Here is a 21,193-nt window from a genome sequence, read left to right as displayed (position 1 = left end):
ATAGTTTTAGTTTTATGAATAATTAGAAAATGAATTTATGATTTAAGGTGGGAGTCAGTCGGTAGCAAGTTATGAGGATCTTAGTTCCAGTAGTTTTAGTTCAACAAGTAGAGCATCGTTGGATGCAAGAAGTTCTCCAACTCCATCTTATGGAGCGGAAAACATGATGGTTTTTCCTGGTGATAGTAGTGGTTCTATTTGAAGTTATTTAAGGTGCGTGACCATATTGCCTCACTGGTTACGCTGCCTTAAGTGAAATTATCTTATTTAATTTTTTTTAATATAATAACTTTTAAACAAAAATTAAATATCTTAATGCATGTATGAGTGTAATTTTTTCTACAAAAAGAAAAACATCTTTTGTTTTTTTTTTAAAATGGAAAATTTGAACTAAAAAAAAGTTCTAACGTACCATTTTTAATTATTTTAAAAAATATAAATTTAGTTATGGTTATAACTATTATGAAATATTTTATAAATTGAAATGATTGATGTTCCTCTTTTATTCCAGTCATTGCCATTTAATTTAATTAATGGATAACATAGGTTGTGATAATTGAAATAAAATGATCTTTTATAATTTTTTTAATATCAATTTAATTGAATAATTGTGGCAAAAAATTTCTTATATTATTAATTTTATTTATCATTACTTTTAGATGAAGAAATAATTAAAATTTAATTTTTATAAAAAAGTAAGTTTTTAAAATTTTATAAGCATTTTTACAAATATTATTATATTCAAATGGCGAAGGGTTGAAATTATAAAAAAAAAGTCTTAAAGGACTGTTTGCCTGTATAGTTTTTCACTTTGTACGTTCATTAATATTGAAAACTATGCTATGCATTTTATTCACATTCTTTGTATATTTAATACTTTTTTATTATACATATTCCAAGTTGAAATTAAGTATATAAAAATAACCATTTACAGTAAATAAAAAACTGAGAAACTACATTTATTGTTTTTATAATTTTTTTTTCCATTTATTTAAAAACTTGATCATTTTAAATGTATAAATAAATTATATGTTCCTCAGTTTTTTAAACACTGATAATACATATTGATATTTTGTAGTTATTTGTAATAACGAAACATGTCTAGAATATTATATACTATAGTAGTTTTGAGGAGTGATGAAAGAATTGAGTGATGATAATGATAATCGTTTGCAAAGTTAAAGAATGTCTTTTATAAATTTTTTATATCAAAATAATTTTGAATTATGAAAGTTGAAAATCTTTATATTATATTAAAATGAAATATCATTTTTAAATTAATATTATTTCGCAAATATTTAACGACAAATTTTATTCTGAGTAAGTTTTAATCAACAAAATTTATTTAATTTTTTTACAAATTAAAAAACAAATTTATTTTATTATTACATTTTATTTAATGACTACAACAGGCCTTACAAATGTGTGCCAATTTTAGTTTATATTATTATTAAACATAAAATAAAATTATGAAAATTTATTTGTACCAAAATATTATCGTATTGTAAATGAATCAAAAATTAGGATTAATTCATTATTATTTTAAATTTAATTACTTTTTTTATTTGCAACATAAACATATTCGATAGCTATTTTTATTACATCCGATCGATAAATATAAGTAGTAGTTTGGATTTTACTACACCAAATTATTGTCGAAAATAATTCTATTTTTATTAGGTAAGACATGAACGTGACAGTGGCATTGTTAAAGAATTGTGAAAAAGTTTCGATTTAAAATTGTAAGCAGTAGAAAGTTATTCACATATGAATATTATATTTTTATGTACTTCTTTTGTAACTAATGAGGTAAACTATAATAAAAAATAAACAATCTAGTATAAAGCCTATTTTATTAACATTTAAGAAATAATTAAATTCAACTATTACATTTAATATTATTTTTTTAAAGAATGTATGGTAAAATATCCATTAATCGAACACCGCAAAAATGGGATTAGTACTTGAAAAGATTTCTGAAATTATATTAAGGAATCATTCTGGATTGTAATTTTTGAAAAAATTATTTTATTTCTTTTTACTTTTTCGAAAGTACAATCCATAAAAAACCATTATTTTGAGTAAAAAAAAAAAGTGTCAATAAATGGATTTTTTTTTTCAGCATTACATATAATTTTTAAAGCTAAAAATATCTATTTTATATTTAATTTAATTGTCTAACTATACTTCTAAATTTTCAAAGTTGTACCCAGAACTTATTCAAAAATATATTCTTTGACTTGGATGACATAAAATTTAGCTGTCACTTGACAATTTTTTAGTTTTATTTAACAAACAAATTTGTTCCAAAAAATTATTTTAAAAAAATTGCATTTTTTATTTTTTAAAATTTCTTCATGTCAATTTTTTTTATCATAATTTATTTCTTGCAAAAATTCTTAAAATTATCAAATATCTGCTAAATAAATTTTCATTTGACTTGGAAATATATTGATCGAGTTGTCCATTTTATTGTACTGAAGATTTTAATAACAATTTAATATCATTACATCCTTTGACTTAGTTATATTCATCAGCTGAGGAATTCAAGTGATAAATTTTATAACTTTTATGAAAAGACATTTTTAAAACCTGATTTTATTTTTTGAAATTATTATTACCACTCAGAATATCCACTTCTCATGCCTCTTGAACAAGTTCAAGAGGTGAACGATCATCGATGACTGATTTCTCGAAAAAAATCGAGATATCAGTCGTCCTCACGCTCAGAGAAGAGGATTATTCCTCGTCATCGTGGCTGTATCGACTCCACAATTGAGTAGAGAGGATGTGAAGATATACTACAGAAATGATCCTGTGAAGTATGATCTTAATTAAATGTGACTTTTTTTTGGGTTATAATATGTATATTACAAGTATCGTATAACGAACAAAAAAAATTGACTTTGGCCATCTATATCTTTTTACACGAAACTATATGATCATTGCGCATGCGCTGAGATTTGAATCGTGTTGTATGGAACAGACCTCTGTTATCTCCCGACAATCATAATAACTCTACTAAGATAAAATAAAATTTATTTTCAATAATTTCATACAGAAAAATTATTAATATTCAAATTAACAATAGGTAGTACAAATTTATAATTTTCAACACATTTTTTTTAATTGAAAACTTTTATTTATTCATCAAGATATACAGAAATTTTTTAAAATTTTAACATTCACATAAATTGAAGTATTTATGTACATAAGGTACATACCGTACAAGTGATTTTACACTTTATCAACGCAATTAATTTCTGCTGTTTCCAATATTTCTTTCATTGTTTTATAGTCATGTTCGCTGACCGATAAGTAAAAATTCTTCGATCCAAATGAACAATTATTAAAATTAATCTCAAATTTTACGCCATCATTTCTCTTGAATTTTTTTTTGCATTCCGGTATATCGTTGCCATTGACCATTAGTGATGCAAATAACAAATCAGGTGAATAGCTGACTTTTACGCTTTCCGATAAACATTCATATGTCAATTTATTGTTCAGCTACAAAATAGATTAAATTAGTAAAATTATTATTTAAATTATGACGATATTGAATATTAAATCCTACCTGATAGTGTAAGCCATGACATATAGTTATAGAAAAAAAATAAAAAATCGCAATTATAATTGCGGAATCATGAAACTTGATCATCTTTATACAAAAAAATAGAATTAAACTCACGTTTAGTAAAAAAATATGTTTTTTTATTACTAGCTTCTTTTTTATGTCTCGTTTCTCGTTACTCTAGTTAATTACTGTACTTACATTATTTGTTCACTAATGTGACGAATTATCTATTGATGTTATTTCTTTACAAATCTTTGACTTACTTTATACTTTATACTATAGTTAAGAGGGGAAAATGTTTAGAGATTAAAAAAAAAATACGTCGATTGTGTGTTCTTCAAATAATAAGTAAATAGTAATTAATCAATTTTTTTTATGAATTATTCATAAAATATTTACTAGAAATACAAAAAAAATTGTTATAGATATTAATTTAAAATTTATTTACCTCAACAAATACACTCTTGAATAACACAAAAAATATCTTTTTTTTTTTTTTATATTTTTCGTACATGATATTTTGATAACGGTTTATCTAAAACGCAAAAACCAAAATTTTTTACGTTCAATATATAAGTAGTTATTGCACCAGCTACAGAGATCGATATTTATTGATGAATAAACAAAAGACATAAAAAAACTGAAAACGAGGATTTTTTCACAGTTTTTAGCCCTAAAAAAATAGTAAAAATTTAAATTTTGATTTGGTTATAGTTCGTACCATAGCTATACTACTATGTAAAATATGTGATTTGAATTTCAGTAAGATCGGGTCAGTGGTGACGGAGAATCAGACGATCAACCAGAAAAACATAGTTCTAAGATAAATGCATTTAAAGTTTTTTTAATTAAAAAAAACAAAATCTTGCCAAGTGTCACAAAAAAAATGTTGACTTTTTGGTAGATTTTACTCAACAAGAAGTCAAAAATTAATAACCGTCAACTTAAATACAACAAAACATTTAATAAAAAGAAATTTGTGCCGCATGGGTTATCTAAAGTCAATCAGCGATGCCGGCACCATACAAAATTCCTTCAACCTTTTCAACAATGTGATTTTATTCCACTCGAAAAATGTAAAAAATATAAAGTTTTTTTTTTTAAGTTACAAACCAGAATGACTTCTCAAAGTTTAAAATTTTATTTTTCGAGGTAATTAAATTAATTAAATGTGATTATCAATAATCATATCAAGGTATTCGGATAATTCAATAAAAAAAAATCCTTTGACAAAAATAACGCAACAAAAAAAAATAGCTATTCGGGTTAAAGAGTTAAATGAACAATAAAGTGATATTTATTTTCAATATTTATATTTATTATCAATACATCAACTTGAAAATTTTAATTTATGCTTAAAGTTATTTCACAATGAGTACGTTTTTTTTTATGTGAAAATCAGTTGCTTCGACAATCAATTTCTTGACTGTACAAATCATGAATTTCAGGATTGTTGTGACTTTCAGTGATAATCAAAGTAAAAACTTTCAATCCAGATGTGCAATCATTACAGCTGACTGTCATTCTTGCTATTTCATTGGTTTTAAAAATTTTAAAGCATTCTGAGTTAAAATTATTGTTAAAAGTCATTGTTGAATAAAATAACGGAGAAGGATTAAATTCAACGTCCACAAAATTTGAAGTACACTCATACAACAATCTTCCTTCTATAGCCTGTTCGAATGAGTGTTGAGAAATTTAAGAATAAGATTAAGGTAAAAGCCCCAGTAGATGATCACGTACCAGTATATGATCACTCCATGTATTTGTATATCTATATTCACAAATATAGGTATACAAATACATGGAGTGATCATATACTGGTACATGATCATCTATTGGGGCTTTTACCTTAAATATGAAAAAAAATTTTAATAATTGTCTACTTACTTTTCCTTGAATGGTAAGTATACGAATTTGAATGCTCATGGCGCGAGTGACGAAGGGTTAAAGTTAATATAAATCTTCATATTGAATAACACCGAATACTTTTGTCAGAAACAAAAAAAAATATATTGTTGTTTTTTTTTATCAATATTGCTGTTGAAATTTTTAGTCAATTTTGACGATTGAGCGAATAACACGCAATACCTAGTATTTTAGATTTTCTATTATTAGAAAATAGAACATATTAAGCCTAACAACTTGATGATGAAATTTTTATTTTTTTTTGCCAATTTTTCGATAACGGAATTTATTTTTCGTTTGATATTAAATTGAATTTAAAACTTAGTTATTGTCTCTTTTTGTTTTTTTTAGTCATTATTTCAGATATCGTTCGATTGAATTCTTTTATTGTCATTAATGACTGAAAAAAGTCGTAATATAACTAAATGATAACGACAATCATTATCGAGTATTCTAAAGTCATTGTCAATGTAATGATTATTAAAAGTACTTAAATATTTTTATTAAAAAAGTAAAAAATTTTGCGTCCTTGCGTCAAAAAAATGTACGTTAAATATTTAACACACTTATGTGGAAATTTACTATTGTTTGTGTTAATTCTCTTAAATCAATACAAATAAGTGTTATATATTTAACACAAAATTTTTTAACGCAAATTTTTTTGACGCAAAATTTTTTACTGTGTAGATGTTTCAGTAAATTGGATTTATTTCATAAAAATCAATTACTTCTAGATGAATACTAAATTTTTTTATTTTAATTTAACAAAAAATATCAAGTTAAAGTATGTACTTTATTTCAGAAATTAAATGAAACCAAAAAGTTTCTCTACTATAAACCTCTCGTGTCATTTGTTCAATGTGAAAATATAGAGACTTAATGTAATATATGTAATATAATTTTTTACATTGGGCTCGTTCAAGTTTACTAAGTTCTTGGGAGATCTTAGCAGATCATGTACCAAAAACTAAAAGTGACTACATTCTCTCTAAAGAATATCTATAAAAAAAAAAAAAAACAATGCAAGTTATACTAATCTAAGCTCAGTCCAGCGAAGAACTTAGTAAACTTGAACAAGCCCATTAAAATATTAAATAATTTTTAGGCTCGGTGAAAAATAATAAACCTTACATTTATCCTAATACTCCTGACACTCTATATATATCTCAATCTCTCGTAGCCTACCCTTGATTGAAAATACTAATTTAAAAGTATTGAAAATGATGAAATTTGAATTGTTTTCAATAATCCTAATTCTTTATTTATGTATTTTAAATATACAGTTTACATGAAGGGACTGTTTATTTTTTCAATACTTTTCAACGAGTATATTTAATCAGGTACTTTTCGAAAGTTTCACTTCTACCGTGTATGACTTGCACACACACACATTTTTTTTTAATAAAAGTCAATATATGTTTGTAATTATTTTAAATGTACTTACCGAAAGGTGTATTATTTTTGCATTGGCAAAAGAAAATAAAACACTAATAATAAGAATAATAAATTTGACTTGTTGGTAGTTTTTCATTTTTTTTTTTTAATACAATACTATTCTCATTGAACACTGGAGTCGCGTAAAATGTAATTTGAGATTGATTCTAATTTTTTTATAAGTACTTTTTATCAAGTATTTTTTATAGCCTTTTATAATGGCAATGTCCAATAGTATCGTTTGAATTACTTATCAAGCAAAGTACATAATCTGACTATTAGTTTTTTTTTTTTTTTTAAGTAAGGTAAAAGCCCCAATATATGATCATGTACCAGTATATGATCACTCCATGTATTTGTATACCTATATTTGTGAATATAGATATACAAATACATGGAGTGATCATATACTGGTACATGATCATATATTGGGGCTTTTACCTTATGTAACTATATTCCCTTTAACTAATTTTAACTGCCCGTTCCAGCTTTGACCAGAGAACATCTAACAGAAATTATATCTTTTTATAATACTCTAGAATAAATTTGCCAAGTGTTAAAAAAAATTATTTTTTCTTAAAATGTCATCGATTTATTTCATAAGTCAATAGAACTTATACAATTAATAAGAGATCATTTTTGCTAATAATGTTTATATAAAATTAACGAATCTTAAAAATTTAGGTGAAAAAAAAGAATATGAATATGAACTAACTAATTAAACGCTTAGATATTTTTATAATCATATTTAAGCTTGATATTTGGAGTTTTTGTTGTCGTTGAACTTGTGTTGACGTTATTTTTTAAACATCAATGCCTACGTTCTATAAAGTCGTGACCTATGCTTATAAAATTTCACAGCAGACGGTAACAACAGTTTATTTTTAACATTGATTAAATGGGATTCGATAGATGAAAATATTTATTTAAAAATAGTTATTAAATAATTTGACCTCTAAATATTTGATTTGAGGTGCATAATCCCAAGCGTCACAAAAAAAATTGTTGACTTTTTGGGAGACTTTATTTAACAAGAAGTCAGAAATTTATAATTGTCAACTTAAATTAAACAAAACAATCCCAAGCGGCACAAAAAATTTTTTGGTGATGCTTTGTTTAATTTAAGTTGAGAATTATAAATTTCTGACTTCTTGTTAAATAAAATCTCCCAAAAAGTTAACATTTCATTTTGTGACGCCTAGGATACCAAAAAAATGTTTGTGCCTCTTGGGATATTGTTGTGATTCCATTAAAAAAAAAGTCAAGCTATAAAATTTTGTAAGTCACAACATCTTAGAACTTGGGTACCGATATATTGTTCTATAGAGCTTATAAGCCCCTTATCATGGACAATCGAAATTTTGTCACCCGTTCCACCAAGTAATTATCTCTCTGGATAAACTGCAATCGGGTATTATAGACTCATGTGAGTCAATATACTATTCATAGCTTTGTAGTTTGGCATTGAGCATTCCTATGCTTCATCATTGGTCTGATGTTCTCGTACTTGGTATCCTTTAACGTGAAGCAGAAGCCCGAGTTGCTGCTGAATCAGTTTACGAAAATTCTGATGTATACTTTTTGTAGTTCTACATTTACCAATGATATGATATTATATGCTATACATAATTGTATCTAAATATTAAACTGGTCCAAAAATAAAAAATATCTTTTTACTTCCACAAACAGGTTTCTAAATTATATTTTAGTATTTTTAAAAAATCAATTGATATATACTAGGTATGAATAGTTAATGAATCAAGTGAATTTTATTTTTTATTCTTAAATTCAAAAATTTATAACATGTAATTTACTTTTATTTATTTATTCACTTTGTATCTTTGTATTTTAAGTTTCACCGGATTCGCTACTTTTATCAAAATCACAATCTCTTCAATAGGTTTTTCTTTAACATCATCTCCACAAACTCCAACTATACGATCTCCGTAGGCCAATTTACCGGATTCTAATGCAGTTCCACCGGCGAGCTACCAAATTAAAACAAAAGCTCTTTAAAATACTCTAAAGACTCTTTGTTAGATGAATACATGACTTTAAAATCCAAATTTCTACTAAACATAATTTATATAACATATTCATGTATTTTCTCTTACCAATTCGGATATGTAAGCTCCTTTTCCGTCTTTATAGCCTTTAAGATATAAACCTAATGGTTTTCCAGCTTTTTTCTGCAATTCAACTTCAAATTCTTCAATGTATTTTTCATCGCGATATATAACCATTTTTACCTAAATAATTTTATCATGTTTTAAAATAATGACTTATAGTTTTTTATTTATAAATATTCTATTGTATTAAAATAATTACAGTTCCAGTAGCGCCTATAATTGTTAATGTTGCTTTATGATTATCAACATTATTGAATTTCTCAGCTCCAACTTCAAGAATTTGATCACCTTTTTGCAAGAAAGTATCTTCTGTGCCGATTGGAGTATCTGAATTGACATCCAAAACAAATATAGCACCCTGAAACAATAAAAAATTTTCGTTTGAAATAAATTTCTTTTTGTCATTTGTCTTCACAAACTTAATAAAAAAACTTACAATTGGTGTATTATTTCCACCAACAATTGTAAATCCAAGAGGTTTATCATTTGATTTTGAAAATTCTATATTCATTTGTTTTTTAACAGGCTTCGGTGGTTCTACCGGTTTCGGTTTTTCTCCTTCAGGAGCTAAGAAACCATTACACTAATTAATAGATTATATAGAGTAATATACTAGGCTTATCAATCATACTAACCAGCAGCTCCAGCAGGTTTATCGCTTCCTTGAGTTTCCTGTGGGACACTTTGTGGAGGTTCTTTACCTTTGGGACTACATACTATTAATGTTACCAACCCTTCACATTGTTTAAGAATATTTGTAGCCTGCAATTCATATATTTTTATCAGTATCATAAATATATTAAAAACTGGGTTCAATTATGATGTATTTTTTTTTTATTACTTCATCCTGTTTGGTATCCAACAAAGTATCAGAATTAACTCCTAATAGTAAATCACCAACTTGAAGACCAGCCTGTAAAAATAATATGTATGTATGTATGTATGTATTTATTTAATATGCCAAGGCAATTAGCCGAATGGCAAAGGTTTGTACATAGTTTTATAAATTTTCACTTAGAATTTTAATACAAAGTAATAAACTTAGGTGTAGGTGTACATCAAAATCTTATTTATAAAATAACAATTATAATTTTATTTTAGATTTAACTTTTGTTTTAATTTAGATTAAATTTGATTTAATAAATAACAATGTAATATTTATTCTAATCCACGTATTTAACAATATAATGGTAGTTGCTTTGACTAGTAAGTAACAATAGTTTGTAAGAATATTAGAATATATACAGAAGCCAACGTGAAGGTAATTTACTGAAAGTCAAGTTCCAAGAAATAGTCATAGATCTTTATTTTAAACACTTCTAGACTGCTTGCATTTGCAATTTCTGCAGGTAAATTTTGCCACAAACGTATTGTAGTTACTACAAATGAATTTTCAAGATAATTTGTAGAAAAATTTGGCAATTCAAAATTTACATTATTCGTTTTTATAGCTAATCTTTCAGAACGTCTAGCTTCATCTTCAACAAATAGTTCCCTAAGGTAACTAGGTTTTCCTGTTTGCAATAGTTTATAATAATAAGTGATTAAATAATATAGACGTCTTGACTTCACAGATAACCAATTTAATTTACGTCTGTACGGAGTAATATGTTCATCTTTCTTTAGATTATAAATAAATCGTATTGAACTATTTAATGCTCGCTGTAATTTTAAATTGTTGTCAGCTGTGGCATCAATAAGCACTACAGTACAATAATCAATAAGAGGAAGAATAGTTGCAGTGACTAGAAGTTTTCTGATAGCAGTAGTATAAATATTCTTCCGACTTTTTAATGTATATAGAGCAGTATTTACTTTTCTAACAGTTTGTGAAACATAATTTTTCCACAAGAGATCATTATTTAACGATAAACCCAGACATTTTGTTTGGCTTACATACGGTAAAGGAACATTGTTGATAATAATGGGTGGTAGCGAGTCAATGTTTAATGATTTTAGTTTACTGTTTGACCCTATTATCAAAGATTTTGTTTTATTTAAGTTTACCTGTAATCCATGATCTTTAGCCCAATCAGCTATCCCCTGTGCATCAATTGTTACTAATCTAATTGCTTCGATTACTGAAGTAGGTTTAAAATGATAATATATATATTTGTCGTCGGCAAACAGACCATATTTACAGTGAGTAATTTGTCGTACTACCAGATTTATGACTATTAAAAATAATATAGGCCCTAGGACTGAACCTTGGGGTACGCCCGATGTTATATCAAGGAACTCTAATGGGTGGTTTAGATCGTTTAATATTGATTGTGAGCGATTTGACAAGTAAGAGAGAAACCAAGTCACAGTTTCAATCGAAAAACCTAGTTCAAATAACGCTACTAATATCACCTTCGGGTTGACATAATCAAAAGCCTTGCTAAGGTCAAATAATACCAACAGAGTTAATTCACCTCTATCTATTGCACATCTGATATCCTCAGTGAGCTTAAGAAGGGCTGATTGAGTACTATGGAACTTTCTGAATCCAGATTGATATTTGTCAAGCAAATTATTTTCTTCTAAGTATTCAACTACTTGATTTGCTATAATACGTTCGAATACTTTGCTTAAGTGCGATAAATTTGCAATTGGACGCGTATCAGACGGAGACTTTGGTGGACTAACTTTGCTTAGCGGTATAATAAAACCATTTTCCAAATATCTGGGAAGATACCTGACTCAAGTGAACGATTAAACAGAAAAGTTAAGAATAAAGATATTTGCGGTATATGATCACGTAACCAACTCAGATTTAAGCCATCAGGACTTTTCCCTTTTGTCTTTTGAAGTGTTAGATGTAGAGCTTTTGTCACATCAACAATATCTATTTGGTGCCACTTAAAGGAGCAATCAACTTTTTTGTGATATAGGGAAGATAATGAATTTACAAAGTTAATATCACAAGGTGGATGTTTCCTTACTATATTAGCATAATGTTCATTTAAAAGACTCGCATCAAAGTAATTCAGGGGTGAAGTTTGTTTTGTCTTTATTAGTCCTAGGCGTTTGAGTTTATTCCAAATTGTTTTACCAGGTGATACAGTAGTTAGTTGACTTTTTAAGTAGTTTTCACGAGCATTATTTAATTCTAATTTTAGTTTCTTTCTCATATCCTTATAAAGAGCAAGTAAATCTTGATTTTTAGTTCTTTTTGCTCTCTTATAGAGAAAATCACGCTCATGACATTTATATTTAAGTTCTTTGGTAATCCAAGAGTTTGAATTTCCAGTCACTTTAATGGTAATTTCAGGGGCATATTTGTTTAATATCTCTAAAACTCGACTTAAAAATAGATCAAGCAATTCGTTTGGATCAGAATTTTTTATAATAATATCATCAAATTTTAAGGCAATAACTAAGGCATTTGCTAAAGCATCATGATCACAATTTTTGTAATTTCTAAAAGTTATAAATTTATCTGGTAGTTTAGGACAGTTTAGATGATATTCACAATACAGATAGTCATGACCTGCAATAAAGGGAGATGTTGACTTATGAAAGGTACCTAATATGTTAAGTAAGACGAAAGTAATTTCAATTTTTCATTAATAATTAGTTACAGCAATAATTTATTAAATTAAAATTCGGACTTAAAAGATTATTAATTTTTAAATTTTATATTTACCACTTCTGCTGTACTTCCTTCTTGAATATCAGATACAAATATACCTTGTCCTAATTCAGGATGTTTACCGTGAATTATCATAATACCCATTCCATATGTACCCTTTATAAATAATAATAATGTTATCTATAAGATAATATTTTTTAATTTAGTTAATAAGATAATAAGCCGTACCTTTTTTACGGTTACTGTATGGACATTCTCATATTGACTGTATAAATCCTAAAAGAAAAAATTTTTTTTAAGAAACTTCGCTACTGTGTAATGAATTTTTTTTATCCAAAATATTATATACTGATTTTTATTACACACTATCCAGTTAAAGTATGAAAATAAAATTTTATAAAAAATGAAATTTTTTAAATTATATATAACTTACACTCTCTTCTAGTGTAGGAGGAAACTGATGAACTTCATCTATTGCTACATAATCATTTTGTTTAGGTGACCTGAATTATTACAGTTATAAGTTATAATTAATCAATCATATTAATTATAAAATTGTATAAGTACCTTATCTATTGATTTATATTAAATTGATAAAGTTGATTTGTCACTTACCGATATAAAATCATGGTCAATGTAGTGTCGAGTAGTTTTCTAATTACAACTACAGAGTTTAAATGACATCGTCCTTTCAAAACTTGGCCATTTACCTCTATAATTTCATCCCCTACTTTAAATAGTCCAGTTTTATATGCTGCGCCTTTTGGATTCAAACCACAAATAAAAGTACTCATTTTCTTTCTATCGCTGTGACCAGCAAGAGCTATTCCATAATCTCGGCCTTCTTTCTCTAATCTTACCAATATGACATTATTTCCTAAATTTTTGTACTTTTTATTGATTTTCACTATAAAAAATTAAAATATTATTAATAAATTTATCTAAATTGTTAATTATATAGTTTTAAGTTAAAAAAGAAAAAAAATCCAGTACTTACTCATCGTATATCCATAATCGTCTTCTTCTTCTTGATCCGTTGCAGTTTTTTTGAGATAAGCAGCACTTTTCCTAGATATCTAATTATATATATGTGCATAAATATTTATTTTAGAGACTTAAGCTTGTAAAAATGAGAATAAATGTATAAAAAAGATAACTAACTTCTTTTCCACTTGCTGTAATGACATTTCCTTCCAATTGCCGCTCATCTTCTTCACTTTCAGAATCGCTTCCGGAGCTATACTTTTTTTTCTCTTTCTGACCTTCCTCAACATGATTGCTTGTGGCTTCCGTGGGACCTTCGATGCTTTGTGATTTCATAACAGATTTAGATTTATCTAAAATTTTTATTGATCTAAAAATTAAACAAATTTATTTTGTTATCTATTTTTTATCGATTAATAATTTTTGTATACCTTTTTACCGTTGAACGACGAGATACAGGTGGATTTTTATTTACATTGTTATTTTCCTATTTAAAATCCAACATTATTTATGAGAGTATAGGTATACTTTTTACTTCAATGAAATATTTATACATACCGATGATATGAAAGACTGTAATACCAATCGCAGCGTATCACCGGAATTTTTAATTACATTAACAGCAAATTCATATGGCACAGTTCTTAAATCTTCATTATTAGCTTCTAAAATTCTGTCTCCAATCTGAAATTATTTTTTAAAACCTTCGCTTTATTTTAATAATTCGGTTTTTATCAATTTATATTAAAATGGAATTTATTCATTATGATTGCATAGGATTCTATTAAATTACCGATAACTGTTTACTTTCTCCTGCTGGACTATTGGGCTCAACACTTTTGATGAATATACCACATATTTGTTCTGGAGGGCTTGCATTTTCACTACTTATTTCTATCTGTAATAAATTAAAATTTATTTTGAAATAAAGAATTTAATGTTTAAACTACAAATCATTTTAAACACGGAAAAAAATAATTTAATTTTGACAATTTATACCCGAGTAAAAATGAAATTATTATTTTTTACGGAAAAATAATAAATTTCGTTCGACCGCCGCACCACCGCTGCACCACCGCCGCACCATACCGCCGCACCACCGCTGCACGACCGCCGTTTGGTGGACTATTACGCCGCACGCTAAAAATTTACTCCCCCTAGCATCGCCGCACTACCGCTGCACCACCGCCGCACCAATGCTAAATCATACCTACAATTTCACAAAAAATGGTATCATAATTAATTTATCACGCAATAATTAATTAATAAATAATGCGACTAGAAATCTTTATGTAAGACCTATTGATCAACCTCCTTTTAATCGAATATGCCTAATATTAAAAAAAAAAATTTTTTTTAAATCAGGCCAAAGCACCGCGAAATTATTGATTTTTTTAGTCGTATTGTTGATGTAGATTTTTAATTTCGTCCTCGGGTTGCACAGAAGCGGTACGCCTATCGAAATACTCTGAAAGAATTTTAAAAATTGAACTGTGATGGGATTCGAACCTGGATCGTCTGCACGGAAGTCTCGAACATTGCCAACTGCACTGCAAGCCATACTTAACTTAAAAAATTTAGTTAAGCTATTTGAATGATCAACGAATATATTATTTCAATGTATATACCATCAAACAGTGGTATGGTGCGGCGGTGGTGCAGAGGTGGTGCGGCGGTCGAACGAAATTTATTATTTTTTCGTAAAAATTAATAATTTTATTTTTACCCGGACGCGTCACAGCTGTGGTGCGGCGGTGGTGCAGCGGTGGTGCGGCGAATAGAAATTTATTTACTTGTCACGGCGCTGGTGCGGCGGTAGTACGGCGAATAGATAAATTCTTTACTTGTCACGGCGGTGGTGCGGCGGTGATACGGCACTTATAAAATAACCAAAATTGTCACGGCTGTAGTGCAGCGGTGGTGCGGCTCTTAAAAAGCCGTGCAGCGGTGTTGCGGCGGTGGTGCGGCGGAATTCTGTTTTTACTCGGGTAGCAAAAATTTTGTTACGAGAAAATACTCCGAGCAAGAACCTGGAAAAGTTATAGTTTCATAAACTTTGTAAGAAGTACATTTTAAAACTGCAAAAATTATAGTTTTAAATAACATTTTTATAATGTACAATTCTAAGTATTGATTTTTACAGTTTTAAAATGTATTTCTCAAAGATTTTGTAAAAATGATACTGAAATTAGCAGATATTTGACGTTTTCTTTTATTTTTTTTTTCTGGGAAGAAAAAAAAAATCTAAAGAAGTGCAATTATACCTGTACTCAGAACCAGTACATTGTAATAACGGTTATACATAAATTACTTAGACTTACATATTAATAATACAGTGCGTCGTAAATTAACGTTATCAAAAACAGAATTATAAAATTAACTTATCCTTAATTATATATTATAATTATTAGTTCTTATCCAATTAATGCACTTCTTTTTTAACAGCTTCTTACAACACATTAAAATTTTCATATTTTAGTGGTCGTATTTTTTCGTAATAATTTAGTTATTATAAAAATAAATGAAAATTTATTTAGTAGATATTTGATAATTTTAAGAATTTTTTTAACAAATAAATTATGACAAAAAAATTATAAAAAAAAATTGACATGTAGAAATTTAAAAAAATTAAAAATGCAATTTTTCAAAAATAATTTTTTGGAACAGATTTATTTGTTAAAAAAAATTAAAAAATAATCAAGTGATTGCTAACTTTGATGTCATAAAAAATTGACAGGTGTCTGTTAATTTCAGTATCATATTTTGAAACTCTAGTTTTTCTAGTTTTTTTTTTCTCGAGCGCTAAATTATTAAAATATTCACTATAAACTATAATGATTCAACTGTTTTTTCCTTCGTGGATATCTGTGAACTAATTTGCTAAATTTTAAAAGTTCACACACATATAAATACTTGAAATACATTATTTACTTCAAATCTTTCCAAGTAAAAATTTTAAACTTAGAATTACTTATGAATACTAAGTTTAAAAAATAATTGTAACATAAAACATAAAAAATGTTCACTTAAGATTAATATTTAACTTGACATAACAATGTAATACCTTTCCACTAATAATACTGAACCCCAAACTTCCTCCATATGATTTGTGTAACACGACACTTCGTTCAGGTCCCCAATGATTTGTAAAAAGAGGACTCCCGCCTTTCGTTTCTTGATGACAGAGAGTCATTGCACTGATTTTAACTTAAATATTTAGTGAGTCTCACAATAAATTTTATCAATTTCTCTAATAACTATTTTTTTATATTGATATCGAGTTTTGAAAATTTATGTATCATAATTCGATTTTCTTCCTCAAAGATTTATTATCTAGAGTTTAATACTCTTCAATTATACTTATACAATTTCGTCTTGGTATTATTTTAAATAATTACTGAGTACATTCCGAGTTAGTGAACTACATTTATTAACCCTTTTTTTAATGAAAACACATAAATTGCGCGTAGAAAATAGTAAATAATGTGGAAAATAGTAAAAATACATGTGACAGTTTTGTACAACTTAAGTAATTCAATAGGTATGGTCACACATTCTATTCAACAAATTGGTTTAGCCTGATCTAATAAACTAGTCTTCGAGTATGAAGCCTTTTAAGTACACCGAGAATCTCAATTTTACCTATATAAAGAAATTTTTGTTAGAAAAAAATATTTTATTGCTGCTGATCCAACGGATAATAAATTTTTAGATTTAATTATTGCAGAAAGTTGTATATTGTAATTATATTTCAATAATAATCACAATATTGAAACGAATTAATTATAACTGTAGTTACATTTAACTGACATTAAGTTTTTCATGTTACAAAATAAATAACACCTTAAAAAAATTCATGAAATTATTGAAATAATAGTTTAACTACCCGAAATATACTATTCTTATTACTGATGTAATTGTCAAATTAAAAATCATAACACTTTTAACTAAAATTAGATAAATAATTATTATTGTTAAATATATTTTAAACCAGTATAAGGTTGTGAATTATAAATAAATAGATTTTATATGATTTAAATAAGTTGATTTATAAAATTAATTTAATTATGCAATTATGTATGTAAGTAGAAATTAAACTTATCAAAAATGAAATAAAAAAATTAGGAAAACGGTTGACCCTGAAGGCCATCCCTGCAACTTCCCGCCAATTATATACCTAAACGCTTGAAATCGCACTTATGACTTTTAGAGCTCTTCGAGCTCATAAATACAATTTGTGTATTATTTTGAGCTCTCCGAGCTCAAAAAAATAGCTTTTGTATGCTTTTGAGCTCTTCGAGCTCAAAAGTTTGATAGAAGTTTGATAAAACACTATTTTTTTAATTTTTAAATCGCAATAACTTTTGAATGAATGAACCGATTTTCACGCGGTTGGTGGCATTCGACGCAGTTTTTTAAGCTTCATGAAAAATCTTTAAGTTTATATTGACAGAGTGGAAAACCGGAGTAATTCCGAAAAAATACTTTTTTTGGTTTTCTTTCGTCAACGATAACTCACGAACGAATCAACCGATTTTGACCGGACTGGCGGCGATCGACGTGGTTTTTTTATGTTAAGAGCTGATTAGTTTTTGAAATTGATCGGTAAAGCTGTTTAAAAGTTATTCCAAAAAAACCACTTTTGAAAAATTTTTTTTTTGTAGTTTTTTGCGATTTCTCAAAATCTACTGGTCCGAATCGTTCCAAAGTATATACAAAATCTAAGTTTGGTCAAGCCCTTTCGAATGGCACCAACCGTGATCAAATCGGTCAAGCCGTTCAAAAGTTATAAGAGGTTTACATACATCCACACACACACACACACACACATACAGACACCATCGCGGTAATAGTCAGGGAAGCTTCCTAGGACCTCGAAACGTCGAGATTCGATGAAAATTCGATTTTCGTAAAACGGGGTGAAAACAATAACTTCCCGATTTTTGAAAATCTTCGATTTTCTTAGCGGGTAGTTAAAAATGAATTTACTACTGTTGAATTTACTCGTAATATCGAAAACAAAAAAGAATATTATTCCATTTAAAATTTTTTAAAAAGCTCGAGAATTAACTTTTGTTATTCTAGTTTGTATTGACTGAGTTTTGCGAATCAAGTAATAATTACATTAATTTCGTAAATAACAATATTAAATTTTATGACCTGCTATGCAATAAAAATAAAAAGGTCAAAAGGTACATTTTATATTAATTTAATTAAAAATTAATGTAATTTTTATATATTACGTATGTACATGTAATAACCGGCAATTGACCTGAATAACGAAATTAACTATCGATAGAATAAATTTTATCGTAAAAAATGAATACAATTGATTAAATAAATTTGCATGTATTTTCAATTATTTTTTTCTTCAATATATAATTTTATTGTAAAAATACAAAATTTTTCAATTGACTTCTTTCATTAAAACTATATAAACGAACTTACTTACAATGTTGACAAAATATCAGAAAAAAATACAGATAATAACCGATTGAGCTAGTAAGAATTACAGAAATATTAAAGCATAGCAAATCGTTTCATTAAAATTTTTTCTTTATAAATTTATATTAAATTTTTTGAATTGTAATAGCGAAACTATAGAAATATTGATACCTAGAAGATTCTATTAATTAAATAAAAAACATAGCTATGAAAATTGATTGCATCGAATGTGTGTGGTCAACTCCATTTGTAAAAATTAAAATTCACATATATTATTAAAACAATAAAATTATTAAGTATTGTAAATGAAAAAGAAAAAAATTTGTACTTTTATCAGTATGAATTCAAGAACGTTAGTTTACAATTTTTCTCTTTTAAACTGCATTTAATGGAGTGAAATTTGCTGATTGAATTTTAATACATTTGTTTTAACATCGCCAATAGTATATTACACCCCTAGGGAAGTAAAGTAAGAAATGTCTCAGATCACAGGTAATTGTTGGCCGAGGCGAAGCCGAGGTCAACAAACATGTGATCTGAGGCTTTCTTATTTACTTCCCGAGGAGTGTATACTATTTTTTCCCCGGCGAAGGCGTAAAGCGGCAACTTCGTTTCGCGCAGCGGGGCTAAAGTTGACGCTTTACGTCCGAAGGGGAAAAAAAGATATTCGTCAGCAGCTCCTAAATTATACTCGAATTTAAGTTTTTTTTTTTTTTTTTTTTTCAATTTGTTAACATTGACATTAATTTTTTTTAAGCGAAAAATAATATAAAACTTATTAAGTACTAAAAAAATATTCTCAGATCAATTAAACTTAAAGTTGTTTTTATTCGTATATTGTGGAGTGTTTGTAAATAATCATTTTTGAATGGTCCCAATATATTTTGTAACGCAACCCGTGCATTTATCTGAAAAAATTAAATATTGTAACCTATTTTATCTGAAAATTTTATAATTATAAATAAAAATAACTACAATACTTACAAGCTGTTTGAAAATTGTACCAATAATACGAAATTAATTTTTATCCATTGGAAATGGATGCTTTCTTAACAATTTCAAAATCAAATATAAATTTGATTTTTCGAGCTGGTCAAAATTTAAAGTATTAAAAACTTTGTCGACGTTCAAGAGAATAAAATTATCAGTAAATTTAAGTAAGTGATTGGCATTGTGAAAATCAGCAAAAATAGACAACTTAAACGCATTTTCAAAAGTTAAAGTTTTACTAAGAGATTCTTCACACATTTCTTTGAGTGATTGAAGCTGATATTTGTCAGCGCCTTCTAATAGAAGCTCAGCATTTTCATCTAAATCACTAACTTGATCAGTATAAATAAATTCTAGAATTTTTTCAAATATCTGAGGATCGATATCTGGTATAGTTACGGTATTTTCCTTTTTTTCGATCATTTCATTATTAAACATTGCAGCGAGAACGCAACTTCGTGCCATTAAAATAGATTTATGAGCCCGAAATTTTTCATCACCCACGTTGATTGTAACATCAGTTTCTATCTTCGCAAGGTAAAATTCTTTATAATCTTGGGCCATCGGGCGCTTTGCAATTTTTAGTTCAAATTCTGAAGAAATTGTGATAGGTTCATCAAATACAGAAAGATCCAAACCTACTGTCAAAATGTTATTTGGTAAATATCGATCTTCATTATTTTCCCAATTTTTTTTTGATAAAATCAAATATGTTTCTTCACCCGTACTCAATGGGCTATGGTAGCTCTTCATAAAAACTTTTTTTTTTTCATTATCCAAAATGAAAAATGAATATTTCGTTTCAATTGGTAGTGAATGATTGCTTAATAAACATAGAACAATTTCTACGGTGCCATCTCTAAAGACAGATTTAAGACACCATATATCTTTAAACGGTGATCCTGATGAAAATTTTGTAGACTCAATACTTTTCATTCCGAATTTAACATATGATAGGTAAGTATCAAATTTTTTTATCTCCCATTCATAAGTAATGTTATGTTCATCTTTTGTTGTACAACCTCTAATCATTTTTATCTTTTTTTTATTACAACACCAAATAAATTTTTTCTTTTTACAGCTAAATTAATTATGCAAATTTTGTTATTTTTTACTCGAAGTCAATAAAGTTTTTAGCGATAAAATAAT

General features: G+C 27.1%; 2 protein-coding genes and 1 non-coding gene across 3 annotated transcripts; all 3 read right to left on the bottom strand.

The window, feature by feature from the left end:
• Positions 1–2,619: 2,619 nt before the first annotated feature.
• Positions 2,620–2,832, bottom strand: LOC123262320. Its single transcript, XR_006508912.1, has one exon. It is a non-coding gene; the product is annotated as a small nucleolar RNA U3 (small nucleolar RNA).
• A 5,845-nt stretch (positions 2,833–8,677) lies between these two features.
• Positions 8,678–17,177, bottom strand: LOC123261100 (inactivation-no-after-potential D protein). The gene is made up of 16 exons (XM_044722592.1): positions 16,674–17,177; positions 14,403–14,507; positions 14,168–14,293; positions 14,041–14,096; positions 13,787–13,979; positions 13,623–13,701; positions 13,241–13,532; positions 13,059–13,128; positions 12,854–12,901; positions 12,680–12,781; positions 9,890–9,961; positions 9,684–9,810; positions 9,485–9,615; positions 9,248–9,406; positions 9,034–9,168; positions 8,678–8,907 (listed from the first exon to the last, which is right to left on the bottom strand). Exons 1-16 carry the CDS (start codon positions 16,800–16,802, stop codon positions 8,740–8,742), a joined length of 1,992 nt encoding a protein of 663 aa, XP_044578527.1. The 5' UTR covers positions 16,803–17,177; the 3' UTR covers positions 8,678–8,739.
• Positions 17,178–19,156: 1,979 nt separating this feature from the next.
• LOC123261764 (speckle-type POZ protein-like) lies at positions 19,157–21,148 on the bottom strand. Its single transcript, XM_044723546.1, has 2 exons — positions 20,039–21,148; positions 19,157–19,962 (listed from the first exon to the last, which is right to left on the bottom strand). Exon 1 carries the CDS (start codon positions 21,074–21,076, stop codon positions 20,072–20,074), a length of 1,005 nt encoding a protein of 334 aa, XP_044579481.1. The 5' UTR covers positions 21,077–21,148; the 3' UTR covers positions 19,157–19,962; positions 20,039–20,071.
• Between the last annotated feature and the right edge of the window lie 45 nt (positions 21,149–21,193).

The sequence above is a fragment of the Cotesia glomerata genome, linkage group LG3 (genome assembly GCF_020080835.1).
Source record: "Cotesia glomerata isolate CgM1 linkage group LG3, MPM_Cglom_v2.3, whole genome shotgun sequence".
NCBI lineage: Eukaryota > Metazoa > Arthropoda > Insecta > Hymenoptera > Braconidae > Cotesia > Cotesia glomerata.
This window is presented reverse-complemented; position numbering and strand designations above follow the sequence as displayed.

Excerpts from the sequence above, each read along its gene's own strand:
- LOC123261764 (XM_044723546.1), bottom strand. The coding sequence starts at position 21,076 with ATGATTAGAGGTTGTACAACAAAAGATGAACATAACATTACTTATGAA.
- LOC123261100 (XM_044722592.1), bottom strand. The coding sequence starts at position 16,802 with ATGACTCTCTGTCATCAAGAAACGAAAGGCGGGAGTCCTCTTTTTACA. Across the intron at positions 9,962-12,679 it reads AAGGAAGTACAGCAGAAGTG|GCTGGTCTTCAAGTTGGTGA; the intron begins GTAAATATAAAA and ends TTATTTTTACAG. Across the intron at positions 9,616-9,683 it reads TAAACCTGCTGGAGCTGCTG|CTCCTGAAGGAGAAAAACCG; the intron begins GTTAGTATGATT and ends ATGGTTTCTTAG.